The following is a 16,303-nucleotide window of genomic DNA, read 5'->3' as shown; positions in this document are numbered from 1 at the left end:
ATATATATATATATATATATATATATATATATATATACACACACATACATCTGGCTATATATGTACGCTATATATATATATTCCTTTTGTACCCTACCCCATAAATTTTTTTTTAAATATGAACCCTTTACTCTGTTTATTGTTTTGTTCCTCGTCCATCCACTAATGACCTCATCTCGAGCCGTTCTCGTTTTGGTCTCATGTCGGCAAGTTTCTTGCTGGTGCCTCCAGAATGGAAGCAATCTTATCGATAATGGCAGAAATTGCATTTGACCCTCTGGCTAATAACTGATGAAGAGTTAGTGACCTTCTGTATTTTTTGTTCGTCTGTATATTTAGTATATGTTTGTTTGCTTATTTACTACACGTTTTTTAAAAATTATATATATATATATATAGGTATGTCATATTTTCCGTTTGTTGTCTTTTTATTTAATCTTGAATATATATATATGTATGAATCATCCACTCTTCCATGCTCGCATGGATCTGGCATTTTGTATGGCTAGATGCCCTTCCAGTCGCCAACCCTCGCCTATTTACAAGTAATATTTCACCATGCCCATACATGTTTACATGGCAGATTGGGCAAGGGGACAGTAAAACAAACTGTCTCTCTCTCACACACACACACACACACGGTCTTTTTTCAATTTCTGTCCAGATCTATTCACAATGCTTTCATATATATATATATATAAAACCATCTACATATATAAATATCTGTGTATATATATATATATATATATATTCATAGGTATATATATGTGTGTGTGTGTATATATATATATATACACATATGCATACGTATTTATATAAACCTATGCATGCAAGAAATGAGCCATTGTTTGGAAAAGGTGGTAATCTATGGTACAAGGTTTGGACTGTAAGCTGAGTGAGGCAGCACTTACAGCCCCTCAAGTTTGCACTTGGTCATATTGGCTATGTGTGCTAGGACATTGTCAATACTATGTAGCAGGCTTTCAAAGTATCATATACTTGCTGCAGTTGAGCGTAAAGGTTAGCATTTACAGTATGACTATCTGGGGTAAGTTCAACCCACTGTCTAGGTAACATTCTACCTATGCTGTATTATCACTTCAAAGATACTGCTTCATCTATTTCAACAATTCTGCTGAAACCACCATTATTTAATGGATTGTTGAGTAAATCCTTTGCACGTTTCTCATAAATAATTGTTGTAATCAACAGGTGTGGTGCAGCCGATTCCTAATTCCTCTTCACAAAAAACAGAATGCCATTCCTAAGAGTGCCCTTTTCCATCCACGTGTTTTTCTAATGGGGACATACTCATGGCACTTTTGTACAGTGACAATACATACTTCAGTGGTGTAGTTGCATGCTCATAGCATGTTATTTCTGTTACATCTCCTTTGGTAAAACACTTCTGAAAAAAAAAAAAAAGCTTCTTCCTCTGTCTTCATATTCTCCAACAGAATAACACAACTCACCGCCAAGGAGCTCATTTTAAAGCAAAAGAAAATCAGTCTTGTGTTTAAGACAAATCCTATTTGCTGCACTCAGACTGGAAATACATAATGGTAAAATTCTATTCCCATAGAAACAGACAATTGTGACTTCTGATACAGCAGTAATAGAGGCTTCCAACTGGTTAAAATGACATAACTTTGAATTTGAAAAAGCTTCTTGGGGGGTTAGAAAAAAATTTCGCAGATCCCAAGACCACAATATTTCATTGTATAGCTTCTAAGAGAGTAATGGTGCATACTGCAGAGAATTTATTTCAAATAGACTTGGCAACCACATTGAGGCTTACTTATCCCAACCTCATCATCATCTGTTTTCCATGCTGGCATGGGCTGGACGGTTTGACTGGGTGGACTGGCAAGCCAGTTGGCTGCAGCAGGCTCCAATCTGATCCTCCCTCAACTAACTATTGGAGATTTTCTTCTGTGAAAGCAAACAAATCTATATTGAATACCCAAATGTTAGCATTTCATCACCCCTGTTACAAAACATTCTTTTAAGAAAGAATTTTATTTCTTACCATTTCAACACCAAGTGTCTCCCCCAGCATGCCTGTTATAACCTTTTTTAATATCAGCATCAGAAATCTCTATGGATTCGAAGAATATTCATTAATAATAGAGAACGTTGTTACTGCAACCGTTTTGTAAATTAAAAATCAAAGGGTGTGTGTGTGAGAAGGGCATCCAGTTGTAAAAACCATGCCAAAATAGACACTGAAGCCTGTGAGGTTTTCTACTTAGTAGGCTTTAATAGAACCGTCCAACCCATGCCAGCATGGAAAGTGGACATCAAATGATGACGATGATGAAGACACACACACACATGTAAGTGCAGTTGTGACTGCATGGGAAAAACTTTGTATTGTATCCAAATGGTTTTGGGTTCAGTCTCCTAATATTTTCTCTCTTCTTTACAGTCATTCTTCTAATATTGTTTTTTCACATTGGCACAATGCTACAAACTTGTTCTGAAATACTATGATAATCAATAAGACTACAAAACTAAATCATAATAGATTTTTATCTGAATTCGTTGTTTCCATTCATGTTCACATTGTATTTTATATTCGTAAGTACATCCATCTGTCTATTGATTCTATTGATGTTTAACCAGTGTTTTGACAACTTTAGGTTTAATTTTGTGATGGAGCAGTTATATTTTTTTCTCGAAACAAAGTAAATGTTGGACCAACTCCAGTAAGATAAAATATTACTATAGTTGAGGTTGTAAGTGCTTTTTGTTTTACTGATTTGCAAACCTTGCAAATTAACTTTGAGGAAATTACAAAAAAAAAAAAAAAATTTAAGGAAATAGAATGTTTATTCCACAGCAAATAACAAGAAGTCAATTGGATATAAACAATTTTTTATACTATTTATAGAAAAAAAGTCAGCAAGGATAAATATAAAAAAATTTGTATTTATATATATATTTATATATAAAATGTTTCTGTTAATGTACAAACTGTAGAATTAATATGGGAAGAAATTTTGTATACATTTGCGAGAAATACTGTCAGAGGAGAGAGAGAGAGAGACTGTGAGAAGATATGAAAGTGCTTATGCATAAATAAAATAAAAACCAAATGTAAGAGAGGCTAAAATATATTAAAACTGAAAAGTCACCCAATTTTCCAGAAATTATTTACACTAAAATTAGCCTTTATTTAATAATGAAGTCCATTATCATATGAATGGATGCAATATCTGCTTTAGACAAGGAAGAGAGTATTCAATTTACATCTGCAAAGGTTAATATAGACAAGCAGATTGAAAGAGAAATACATGTACATATATATAAAACAGGCCTACAAGACATGTAGCACCACTGAGACTCTGTATGTAGCCTGTGAAAAATGTATAAATGATATAAGCAAGCTAAGGAATAACCCCACAAAATATTCCTCTTAATTTATAATTAGTTTACTGAACCCTTTTCGATGCCATCCTATCCAAAACTCCCTGGTTCTATGATACAAATTTCCTGTTTTAAAGTGATCTAAATTTAAACTTTCCCTCAATATTCCATTGTTAATTTATGTTCCAAACACCAGCTTTAATAACAGTTATTTTTTTCAAAAAATTCAATATTTTAAAAATTAAATGAAACAAAGGCAGTGTATTTCAACAGAAATATGGTCACAAAAGGCTCGAGTTGAAAATCTATTGCATCTCACAGCACTTTCCCCACTAAATACAGCCCATACTATTTTCTGAGGTGTGCAAGCCAGACATTGCAAGTCAAGACAACAAAGAAACAATGTGTTGTTATTGTTGTTGTTTAGATCCAGGTTAAGCAGACCTACAATCAAAAGCATTTCTTGCTGTGATCATCCCTTCTTTATTTTCTGACAGAGTGTATGTAGTGTTTGTGTGTGTATGGAAAGAGAGAGAGAGAGAGAAAGAGAGATAGCAAACAGATATGACAGACAAAATATGTTAGGAAGGATGAAAGTCACAGGTGAAAATCTTCAGAGAAGTTCAGTAACATGTGACATGTAACTAACAGAAGTCTGCAAGTCCCATACTTTTAAAGCTACAGTTGTTATAATTAACTAAGGAACTATAATCGAGATAACACAGCAGCTCGTCTGTCAGTATTTTGAAATAGAGCTTGAATCAACAGTTTCATTTCATTACTTGAAAACTCATGTGCTAAAACGCCTTTGCCATCAGCCCACCGGTCAGAAATTTCTTGTAAATTGGCATTAAGAACAAAAATGAGTTCTTTAAACTTCATCCAGCTAGGAATGTTCCGTTGTAACTCAATTTTGACATGAGCATTGTTACTTGAATCAGCATTATGTTTCGTACAAAACAATGGTTCAGCTTTCTCATTCAAAAGACAAAGCAGTTGATGTAGGTGACTGGCTTCTTCTGCACTTATGTCCACTAAATTTATGATGCTGCTAATCATTTCCACCAAGACACAGTTTATAAGTGTACCTATAAATGGGGATAAAAAAAATAATTCTTATATTTAAAATTAGAAAAAATGAAGGAACAAATTTAGAAGTTAAAAAAATCAAAATGTTAAGAACTAAATTATAAGATAGCACATCAGAAAGATAAGAATAAATAAGTAAATAATATTACAAACCCATAGCTTTGAAGTAGATATTAGGAGGAAGAATGTCTTCCCATACAGTTTTTAGGTGGTTCAGCTTGTAGACAACTTGCTTAATAGAGCGCTCAGCAGAAAAACGGTTTCTTTCATCAGAAATGGAAACAAATCCTAGAATTTAAAAACATCCAGAGATATAAAGAAGAAAATATAAATATCAAAAAGAATCACACAAAAGTGACATCAAGTATTCCCCACTTCTGATCATTATTATTAAATCAATGACCAGTGTTTGTGTGTGTGTCACTGCAAAAGAAATTGCATAAAAAGACACAGGTGTGGTGAGAAGCTTGCTTTCCAATCACATGGTTCTGGGTTCAGTCCCACAGTATGGCACCTGGGCAAATACCTTCTACCATAGCCTCGGATCAACCAAAGCCATGTGAGTGGATTTGGTAGATAGAAACTGAAAGAAGCCAGTTGTGTATGTATATATGTGTGTCTGCCCCACCACCACTTGACAACCAGTGTTGGTGTGTTTATGTCCCTATAACTTAGAGGTTTGTTAAAAAGAAGATGATAGAATAAGTACTAGTCTTTTAAAAAAAAAGAACTGGAGTCTATATATTTGACTACAAATTCTTGAAGACAGCGCCCCAGCATAATCACAGTCTAATGACAAATATAAAAGAAATTGATTCAAAGATCCTACTGATTCTACCTGAGAATTATGTTAAGGGAGTATACAAGTCTGTAGAATACTCAGCAGAAAACTCATGGTTGGAAATTCTAAAACAGATCCGTTTTATAATTTATATATATATATTTATACAGAAACATACATTGATTAAAAGAAAAATTAAAAAATAAAAAATATCAGAAAATGTTCATATAAATTTATAAAAACTTTACCTGCAGCAGAGCTAAGGCATTCAAGAATATCCTTTCTTTGTGTTGCCATTTGTTGCAACAAATCTCCTGTTCCAATCGAACGGATTTTCTGAATTAGGTCCATGAATGTACCTGCACCCTCACACAGTGGAGGTGGTAGCATACGACTGAATTGAGGCCCAAGGAGCATAAGATGATGAGATATGTACATACAATTGTTGTAGTGGATGGCTACAATATAACAAAATATTTTAAAAGTTTAGGATTCAAATACACAAAATATCATCAACTCTCTAAAACGAAACTATGTTCTGTTACACATTGTGTCAATCTTAATGCTACACCAGTGAAAGTTAGGTAAATATTTATCTTAGGTGTGGGAAACTGCCATTCAACCAACATTATTAATTATTGTTTTCCATACGAGATGAGGCTTAAGAATTTTAGAGGATCAGATATAGAATGTGACAACATACTTTCTCAAGGATAATGGCAATATAAAGGAAATTAAACAATTCCAAATGAAAACGAATGTCAGAACTCAGATAGTTTGCTGAAAACTTACTAATATATTGCATCCTCACTATTATAATAATAATGATAGCAAGTGAGAAATATAATTATAAATTGATTTCTTCTTTTGTATAAAAGGTAAACTCAAGGTATCACATGAAGTGTGGTGCCAAACAAGTTAGTGAGTGCAGAAGGAAACAGAATGATGAGAATGGAGTGAGCCAAGTATTCATGTGCAAAATAAATTTATAAGGAAAAATAAGAAAAAAAAAAGAACTGATCATAAGTGGCTTGAGCAAGTAGCTGGGTATCAGAAGCATTTTGCATTGTATGTAGGAGAAACAATTGCATAATTTAGATGCTGAGGTGAAAATTACAATGAATTTTTGGTGTAGAGAGTACCTGTGGCAGAAGAAATGCTTGAGAGACAAGAAGACGCTGGATTGAGATGTTGCATTGCAGATCCTATCAATCCATGCCAGTATGGAAAAGAGATATCGAAATATTAATGACACTAATTGCTATCTTTTTATTGACATATGAGATGGCATGGTAAATTACTAAACTAATAGTTGCTTTCTAAGATAGTTAAATATATCACTACCAAATAGTTTATATTTCTAACTTCTAGTATAGGACTAAGTGAAAAGATACAAACTAACAACACTTCATCAAGAGACACCTGTGTCTTTCTCAATAATATTATTGAAACCTCTCCCTCATCACTTATTTTCTTTTCTGCAGACACAGAATCAGTGCAGGGTTACTCTTAACAATAAATCCAGAAGAACCCAGACTAGAACACACTGAATCAAGCATGTGTACTTCCTTTAGAATCTCATTCTAATTGGATAGAAACCAAATCACTGGTCAACAGACTGTATAGAACTTATCCTGACCACTGTACTCTACAATCCTGTATATGATGGAATGCAAAATACAATTGCAGTTTATCCAATGTGCAGGACCTGGAATTGTTCTGAAATGATTAATTAGTTATCTCTGTGGTTGTGATTAAGGCTGAGTTAAGACTAGTCAAAAATAAAGCATTGCCACACACAGTTTTATGAGTATGGTTTGTTTACGAATTCATCAGGCATCTAAACTATATTTTTGATTAATTGACTTACAATATGAAGAGAATAGAAGTGGATAGAACAATTTATGTACTCATGATTTCATAGACATGTACACACACACATAGACAATCAGAATTTAATTACATATTCAAATTTTGAACAGAGAAGTGTTACTTCAAATAGAAGCAGTATAAAATGAAAGAACTCAAAACAGAAAATGGAAACTGAAAGGAAATCTAAAAGCTATTATTTCATTCAGGTGTTAAGAAAATTTTTAACTTCTACTGAATCTATTTATAGATTTTCCACACATTACCTCTTACTGTCAATAACAGATCTGTCCCTCTTTTTCTCCCGCTACCATTGTTTTCAATACTTGATTGAAGTTTCATGGCATCTGTCCTCTTATTATTCTTTTTATTATTGTTATTGCATTTAGTGACAAAAAAAAAAAAAAAAATTCCTGAATGTTCACTGAAGTCTATAACTCAGTGTCTGCACAGATTCTGGAAACATTTGATAGTATATATGGTGCTACTTGCTAGGATGTGTGCAGATTGATGTTGCTTTTGTGATGATACTGTTTTTAAAAACAATGTCTGGCATGTATTTATATCTAATTTATAATTGCAAAGCAATGGACCTTCAAAACCAGCCTCTACCAGACCATCACTGTCTCTGAACATAACTGGCAGTTCAAGTGTTTAATCACATTTACACTCTTCCATACCTTCCCATCTCTACTGCACTTTTAGTCACATGACTAGGCAGAGCTCTGACAGTTCTACGCTAACTACTTTATTCCTACCAACACCTATTCTTCATCCCTGACCGATGAGAAACAGTTAGGCATGTCTTGGGAATGTCTCTCCACATCTTACATGCAACCAAAACTCACAGACCTAAATGATTCATTCATAGTTGTGTTGTACAATGAAAAACACTTTTTAAGTTAAATTTTTGAAGGTCAACCAAAATCGAATGCTTTTTAGAAATGCAGATCAATTAGTTCTCAGTAGAAATATGAAAATATCGAGTACCCAACCAAAATATCTGTTTATATTTCTGGGTTCTTAATATTGTGATCTTTCAAACATCCTTTCAATTCTATGAGACAATATGTAAACTTCTATGAAACAGTAAAATATGATTGAGATAAGAAATACTTTACTAAAAATAATACAGCCTTGAGACCACACCATGACACAGATTCAAACTCTACAACATTTATTGCAGTTCTAACTGGCACCATCATCTATGTGATCTTACTATTATTTTTTTCAACCATTAGTACTACAAGACTGTAAGGAAAATGTAAAAATGATTCCTACCAGTTAATTGTGGTAAAGTGGTCAAACGTTGTTTGTGGTAAGTAGGAAAAACACAACAAAATAACTCAAATATATTTCGCACAGCATAAAACATCTTAATGGCACATGGAGCAGAACTGGATACAGCTTCTGTGAGGGTTTCATAAGATAATGTTATTAGCTTCACAACAGATTCACTACAAAAAACAAAATATAGACATATCAGTAAAAGAAATCTTTTAAAGAATAACAAATACATAAAACTTTGTATATTAAGTAGATTCAGAAACATTTTATACATTCAAAAGTTTACAAATTAATCCTTTAAATAACAGATTCTAAATAATTAAAGCAGTTTTGTTTGAAATTAATGTTTATACTGAGCTATTGATGTTAATATTTATAATTCTAATTTGGTCTTAACTGTTTAGCATGTAAACAGGCCACATCTAGGCCAAATGTTCTATTAGATTTACATTCAAACCAGCTATCTCTGACCTATCACACCTATCCTACAATGTCATTCTAAAAATAAACAATCAAATCATCAGAATCTCAAAGCTAAGAGATAATGCTTGATTAATTGAAAACTGAATACATAAGGATTACACCTGACAGAATAATTTGAATGCTAAAGGGTTAAATATTCATATTTGTTGATGTATGTTACGTTTGCTGATGTATCTTTTAAGATATGGCTAACAGATTTCAAATATATAATTACCAAAGTTAATGTAACAATAATGGAATAGTTTAACAAAAAATATCCAGGCCACCAGTACCGCCTGACTGGCACGTAAAAGCACCCACTACACTCTCGGAGTGGTTGGCGTTAGGAAGGGCATCCAGCTGTAGAAACTCTGCCAGATCAGATTGGAGCCTGGTGTAGCCATCTGGTTTCACCAGTCTTCAGTCAAATCGTCCAACCCATGCTATCATGGAAAGCGGACAATAAACGACGATGATGATGATGATGATGAATCTTATGGAATGATAATGGCTCATTTACCCTCACTAACCCAAGAAGAAAGAGGTAAAGAAGTGTTGTTACGAGAGGTTGCTGAATGAGGAGAATGCATAGAAGACTTCACCAGATACAAACAGTGGATAGCTACTAAAATAATTGACAGCAATATGGTCAAAAGCTCAACTAAGGATACAGAATAAAGAAAACAGCTGAACCGACAGGGATAATCACTGGTATACATCACTTCCGCTTTATTATCGTTTTGAATATAGGGGATGTATAAAGGTTGGAAAGATATCAAGCAAGTATGTTCTACTTGATATGTTATGTTAGTGCTCATAAACAGCAAAGCACAAATGAGCTGAAAGAAAAACTGAGTATAAGAGGTATTACACACAGTGTGCAAGAGGAAAGACTGTGCTGGAATAGACATGTGATACTATGGAGGATTAAAACTGGGTAAAGAGGAGCTAAGTGATCCAAGTGAAAGGAACTTGTGGAAGAGAGTGGAAAAAGTATATAGCTATTTGGTAACAAGACATAAAACACCAATCACTTTACAGAGTGTACTGGGTGCTTTTTACATGGCACCAGTATGGGTGCTTCTCACGTGGCATTGGCATGGACGTTGTACATCAAACTTTAACTTGGATGAGCTGTGTGAACACCATAAACTGCAGCAATCATTCTGAGAGATCATCTTGTATTGACGAATAATGCTAAAAAATCAGATTGTATCAGCAGATGAAACTTCATCAGCACCAGTGTTAGGACTATTGTATTGTGATTTCAGTGTATTTTCAAACCATCAGCAATAGACACCTAAACAGGGAATGCTGGGCTGAAATCTCATCAAACTAATATAGTTTAACACTGACTAGATAGTCAGTGATATCACAAAAAGCTGACAGGCTCTGTATAACAATTCTATAAGCAACGGAAGCAGTATTTGTAATGAATATTAATTTGAATTATGGGAAAATATGCTGAAATCACATAATACAACAGTCCGAACACTGGTACAGACGAAATTCCATTTGCTGATATAATCTGTGCATTTTAGCACTATACGTCTATGTGATGATATCTGAGGAAGATTACTGCAGCTTATGGTATTTGCACAACACATCCAAGTTAAGTTGGATGTACAAATATATTACATTCATTACAAAGATTGTTTCTGTCACTAATAGCTAATCATCAATCTTCACGTATCTCCACACAAGGCAATATTTTCCCATAGGTAGACATGACAATGATGCTCGTTCATAACCCTCTCATGACATCTAGACAAGGGCACATGCAAAAATACACACACAGATAGACAGGCTTCTTTCAGTTTCTGTCTACCAAATCCACTCATAAGGCTGGTTAACTCATGGCTAAAATAAAAGACACTAGTCCTAGGTGCCATACAGTGGGACTGAACACAAGACCAGATGGTTGGGAAGCAAGCTCTTTATTCGGTCTCTGGACTCAGATAAAGTTTATCAGTTTCACAAACAATTAACTTAAATTTAACAAAAGCACATAGGCATGCATCTACTTCCTCCAATACAGGTATATAATCTAAAAAAATATTTACCCCAGTATTAACGTTATTGAATGAAAAACAAAAACTCTATTATACATGTGACCAGTTTTCTAATATATTATTTCAGATTGATACAAAAATAGGAACAAATTCTTTATAACCTTTCATAGAAATTATTATTCTAATTGCAACATTAGCATCTGAGTTACCAGAAAGGTCACTTTAACCCTTTTGGTACTGTATTGAAATGCTCTGTGTTTCTTTCAATTAATTTTAAATATAACAAAGAATTTAGTAAAATAACTGAATTATCAAGCTAGTGTTAGGAACATAAATTGTGACTAAGGTTTGGTGGAAGATTTTAATTCAAAATTTATGAAAACAAGACATTTGTACTACAGAACCAGAAGCAGTTTCAGCTGGGTTTGTATCAAAAGGGTTAATCTATCAAGAAAACAAAAAAAACCCAGCAATACTTGAATGTTTTGATGATTAAATACATAGGATGGAGAGTGGTGGTAGTAACACACAAAATATAGAGGTTCACAGAAATACAATAAACACATATATATATGTAGTATGGTGTTATATATAACATCATTGTTTAATGTACATCTTCCATGCGTGCATAGGTAGGATGGTTCACAGGAGCTGGCCAGGTAGAAAAACTACCCTATGCTACTGTTTTGGCAGGATTTTTATGGCTGGGTGCCCTTCCTAACACCAACCACTCTGCAGTGGTTATATATATGTAATATGGTTATATATGTGTGTGTGTGTTTAGTAGTACTGGAGGCCATATTGGTTGTTGGTAAAGAGAACAAACAGAAGAGCAGTGTCAACAGTACAAAGATATTACAATAAGAAAGGGTGATGTTGCAGACATGGCTGCATGATCGAGAAATTCACTTTCCAACCATGTTGTTTTGGGTTCAGTTCCACTGTATGGCACCTTGGGTAACTGTCATCTACTACAGCCCTGTGCCAACAAAAGCTATGTGAGTGGATTTAGTAAATGGAAACTGAAAGAACCCATTCTGTGTGTATGTGCAATCACTCCATCATTTACTGCCCCTTTTCCCAGGCTAGCATGAAATGGATGGTTTGAAAGGATCCAATAAGCCAGGGGACTGCATTGATCTTCAGTGTCTGTTTTGGCATGGTTTCTACAGATTGACGCCTTTCCTTACATTCACTGGTTTGTAAACAGTAGCTTCTTGACCATGTCATTTGCTTGCAGTCCACCACTAAAGCATGTCTGGGCTTCTAGACATGTCATGCAATCTTCATAAATAGTGCATTCAATCAATGCCATTTGTTTCCAAATCTCAGCTTAAAACATGTCCAGGCTGTTTGTTGTGATTTGACAGACTGGAAGTTTACTACTTCACTTGGAAACAAGAGGAGTTGATGACATAAAGAGCATCCAGCTGTAAAACTGCCACATGTACACACACAACAAGCATTGTACAGTTTCTACCTACCAACTTCACAAAACATTGGTTGATATATATGTATGTATCAAAGGTGGAATGGAGGCGCAATGGCCCAGTGGTTAGGGCAGCGGACTAGCGGTTTCGATTCCCAGACTGGGCGTTGTGAGTGTTTATTGAGCGAAAACACCTAAAGCTCCACGAGGCTCTGGCAAGGGATGGTGGCGAACCCTGCTGTACTCTTTCACCACAACTTTCTCTCACTCTTACTTCCTGTTTCTGTTGTGCCTGTAATGCAAAGGGTCAGCCAAGTCAACTGTGTCACGCTGAATATCCCCTGAGAACTACATTAAAGGTACACGTGTCTGTGGAGTGCTCAGCCACTTGCACGTTAATTTCACGAGCAGGCTGTTCCATTGATTGGATCAACTGGAACCCTCGACGTCGTAAGCGACGGAGTAACAACAACAACAACATTAAAGGTGGTGGTCAATAAGCAATTTCGCAGTTGAGGATAGTAAAACAAATGGCTGATAAATGCTTTGAGTTAAAATTAGAACACACACACAAGAGCAGCTGGCCATAAAAGATTTGAAGTTAAATGGAGTCCAGAAGAAACACATAAATGTTAACGAAAAGAAAATGAATTTTGAAAGTGATTTACACCATTACTAACCTTATATGACATGTAGGTAATCTAAAGGTATTATCACTAAGATGAGTCTCATTAGCCAATATTTCTATTTTCTTGGCTTTCTTAGTAGCTGGAGCTTCAGAATCCAGTGAAGGCAATTCTCCAAGAGGTTTGTCATTAGATATTACTAAAGTTTGATGAATCTCAGAAGTCATTAATTTGTGTGCTGCTTCAAGAATCTCCTGACATTTTTTATTTGCAAAGAGAACATTTACATTCTCCATAAAATCTTTCAAGGAGGTAATTTTCTCATCAATAAATGACATGTCAGACATTTGATTTTGAAATGAATTCACCACTGCAATAACGTCATTGAACTTTTCTAAATCTTTGTTATTACAAGGAATTGCATGTAAGAGACAGTCTTGGACAATTACTCGACATATTTCTTGAGAATTAAGGCAACCAAAACGTTCCATCAGAGAAATTGCTGGCTGTGTACCATCATTGGAAGAGGTGAGAGGAACAGAAAAGAGATTTTCATTGAGTTTCTTCATAATTACACCAATTTGAGAGAGGACATCCTCAGGACTGGTCTGACTTTCTTCAGTAGGAGGATCTATGGCAAGAGCCAAACAATTGCCTTCTGATTGCTCAAGTAGTCTGGTTGGATTTGTGATAATTGGCTTAATGAAATAATTAAGAAGGTTGTTGCCAAATTTGACAAGCCACGGATCTAGAATATCAATCTTCCACATAGCTTGTACCGTTTCCTGAAGTATCTTATCATTTTTTGGAGGAATTATTATTTTTAATTTATTGATTTTTCCTTCAGCTGAATTGATGTCATGAACATCCCATACAATATGTCGCTTCCAGGTTTCATTGAGTTCTGGAATAAGTCTCTGGTTCTGAATCTTTATTTCAGTTTGGATGGCTTTTAAAATTTTTATTTCCTCCTCGCGCACATGGACTGGCTTGGAAAGAATTTTTTGGAGGGTCAGCAAATTTCCAGTTACTTCTACAAATTTAGTGTGACGAAAGGCTTCATCAGCTGACTCAAGGTGCTGATTCAAAACGAGCAGTTTTTCGAGAAAAGACAGTGTTAATGTTGCTTCCTCTCGTTGGCTGGACAATTTTTGAAACTGATTATTTGATTTATTCAATTGGGAACTAATCTGAAAGACAAAGTAGAAATTGCAATTATGTTTTTGTATATGACAACACACAAATCTTATTATTCAAATTACTGTATTAAATATTTACTCTAATTAATAATCTATTTTGCCACATGCCCATAACACAGGTAGAACAACTTTACAATTAAACAATAAAGAAAACAAATTAACACTTGAAGTTAAACTATAAAATTATAATGAAAACAAACATATTTTCAATAAATGCTAACCACTACATCTTGTTTCAATTACAAATACAAGATAGACCAGTGACTTCACAGTCTTTCTTTCAGTTATTGTTTAGCTCAAGGTTAACCGTGATTGAGTAAAACCTATGATTACAGGCATTCCAGCTATGACCATCCTGTCTTTTTGCATATCGGGAACTATATTATCTAGTGTGATTTTTATGAAGACAGTAACGTATAATTTAAGAGAGATTTGGTTTAAAGCACAATTTCTTTGATAGCACAGATGAAACAAAATTTTGCTTGTGGAGGCAAAATTTCTACAGCTGGATGTTCTTTCTGTCACCAACTTCAATCAGTTTTCCAAATAATGTATTTTTTCATTTCACTGATCCTTGTATATCAAGAGTGGGATTTTTGCTTACAAAGGCACTGCTTTCAGTCAGTGTATGTGGGTGACGTGTGGAATGACATTCACAAACACATACTTTCCTCCTAGCAATTCCACTCACAAGACAGTTGGCCTGAAGCTATACACCACATCTGAAATCACATGGATGTGGAGAAAACTTTGCAACCACATAACCATTGTGTGTATGTGTGGATAACTGTTTTAACATCCACCTTTTCATGCTTACAAGGATCAAATGGAATCTGTTCAGGTAGATCTTTGTTCAAACTTCACCTGTTTCCATGCAAAGATACATTTTTTTGTCCTACATATCATAGAAAACTGGAAAAAAAGGGCCCTGCTTGTATTGCAACTACTGTGCAATGCCAAGAGGTACAAATGGTTATACACATATATAGATATGCACGACAGGATTTTATCAGTTTCTATCTGCTAGATACATCGAAAGGCTTTGGCTGGCCCAAGGTTATAGATGACAGTTGCCTAAGGTGCTACATAATAGGACTGAACCAAAAATCAAGTGTTTAGAGAAAATTCTTAACACATCGTTCATCGTCCGCTTTCCATGCTAGCATGGGTTGGACGATTTGACTGAGGACTGGTGAAACCGGATGGCAACACCAGGCTCCAATCTAAATTTGGCAGAGTTTCTACGGCTGGATGCCCTTCCTAACGCCAACCACTCAGAGAGTGTAGTAGGTGCTTTTACGTGTCACCTGCACGAAGGCCAGTCAGGCGATACTGGCAATGGCCACGCTCGAAATGGTGTCTTTTATGTGCCATCCGCACAAGCCAGTCCAGGGGCACTGGCAATGATCTCGCTCGCACACACATTTATGTGTGCATATGTTTACATTCTACCTCTTTATATGACAAAAGAAAACAGTAATGTCAAATTCATATCACCTATAAACAATGTCCTGTAGTTCTGAATTTTGTGAGGACAAGTGGAACATACATATACTTGAAGAAAATGTATGGGTTGGCACAGAGGAAGACTATCAGGCCATAAAATACTGCCCCAAATTAGTCTTTGTTCAAGTCATGTCAGGATGGAAAAGGAGATGTTAGAGTGAACAAATATAGTTTTCATCATGCATAGAAGGTAAGAAAACAAACACTAACCTCAGTATTTATTTCCGTCTTTACAGTTTTCATCTCCCCCTTCAAGTTGTCTACTCTTTTAGAGAGTTTTTGGGCAATAATCAATTGGGGGAGAAAGTCAACATATTTGTTTTGGATGATATCATAAATGTTTACTTTCATCTTGTTGATTCTTCTGCTCAGCTCATTCAACTTGGTTGTGATGTCATAATTTTCTGAAGATGCTACAAGAATATGAAAATTATAGAGATTTTATAACAGCTATCTCAAAATCCTACACTCCATAAGTAGAGATTGGGAAACAGAAACTGTACAGAAGAACAGTGTGTGTGCGTGATGTATACAAGCTTATGTTCACTGATGTGTTGAGTTTTTCTGATTGTTGGCTTTTTTGTAACTATATGAAACTGATGGGTAAATTTGCTGTTATGAGAATATTGCATATTATTATTATTATTATTATTAATATATATATATATATATAT

General features: G+C 34.8%; 1 protein-coding gene across 1 annotated transcript in view; it reads right to left on the bottom strand.

The window, feature by feature from the left end:
* Positions 1–2,860: 2,860 nt before the first annotated feature.
* Positions 2,861–16,303, bottom strand: part of LOC106881550 (centromere/kinetochore protein zw10 homolog) — a 16,701-nt gene continuing 3,258 nt past the window's right edge. The window contains exons 2-7 of the mRNA XM_014931991.2: positions 15,840–16,042; positions 12,979–14,114; positions 8,390–8,565; positions 5,488–5,697; positions 4,612–4,746; positions 2,861–4,457 (exon numbers count right to left, since the gene is read on the bottom strand). Coding sequence (XP_014787477.1) covers positions 4,075–4,457; positions 4,612–4,746; positions 5,488–5,697; positions 8,390–8,565; positions 12,979–14,114; positions 15,840–16,042 — 2,243 coding nt within the window. The 3' untranslated portion in view covers positions 2,861–4,074. The remainder of the gene's footprint in view (positions 4,458–4,611; positions 4,747–5,487; positions 5,698–8,389; positions 8,566–12,978; positions 14,115–15,839; positions 16,043–16,303) is intronic.

This window comes from Octopus bimaculoides, chromosome 4, assembly GCF_001194135.2.
Source record: "Octopus bimaculoides isolate UCB-OBI-ISO-001 chromosome 4, ASM119413v2, whole genome shotgun sequence".
Classification (NCBI taxonomy): domain Eukaryota; kingdom Metazoa; phylum Mollusca; class Cephalopoda; order Octopoda; family Octopodidae; genus Octopus; species Octopus bimaculoides.
Note: the sequence above shows the minus strand (reverse complement) of the source record. Positions and strands in the feature narration are given on the sequence as shown.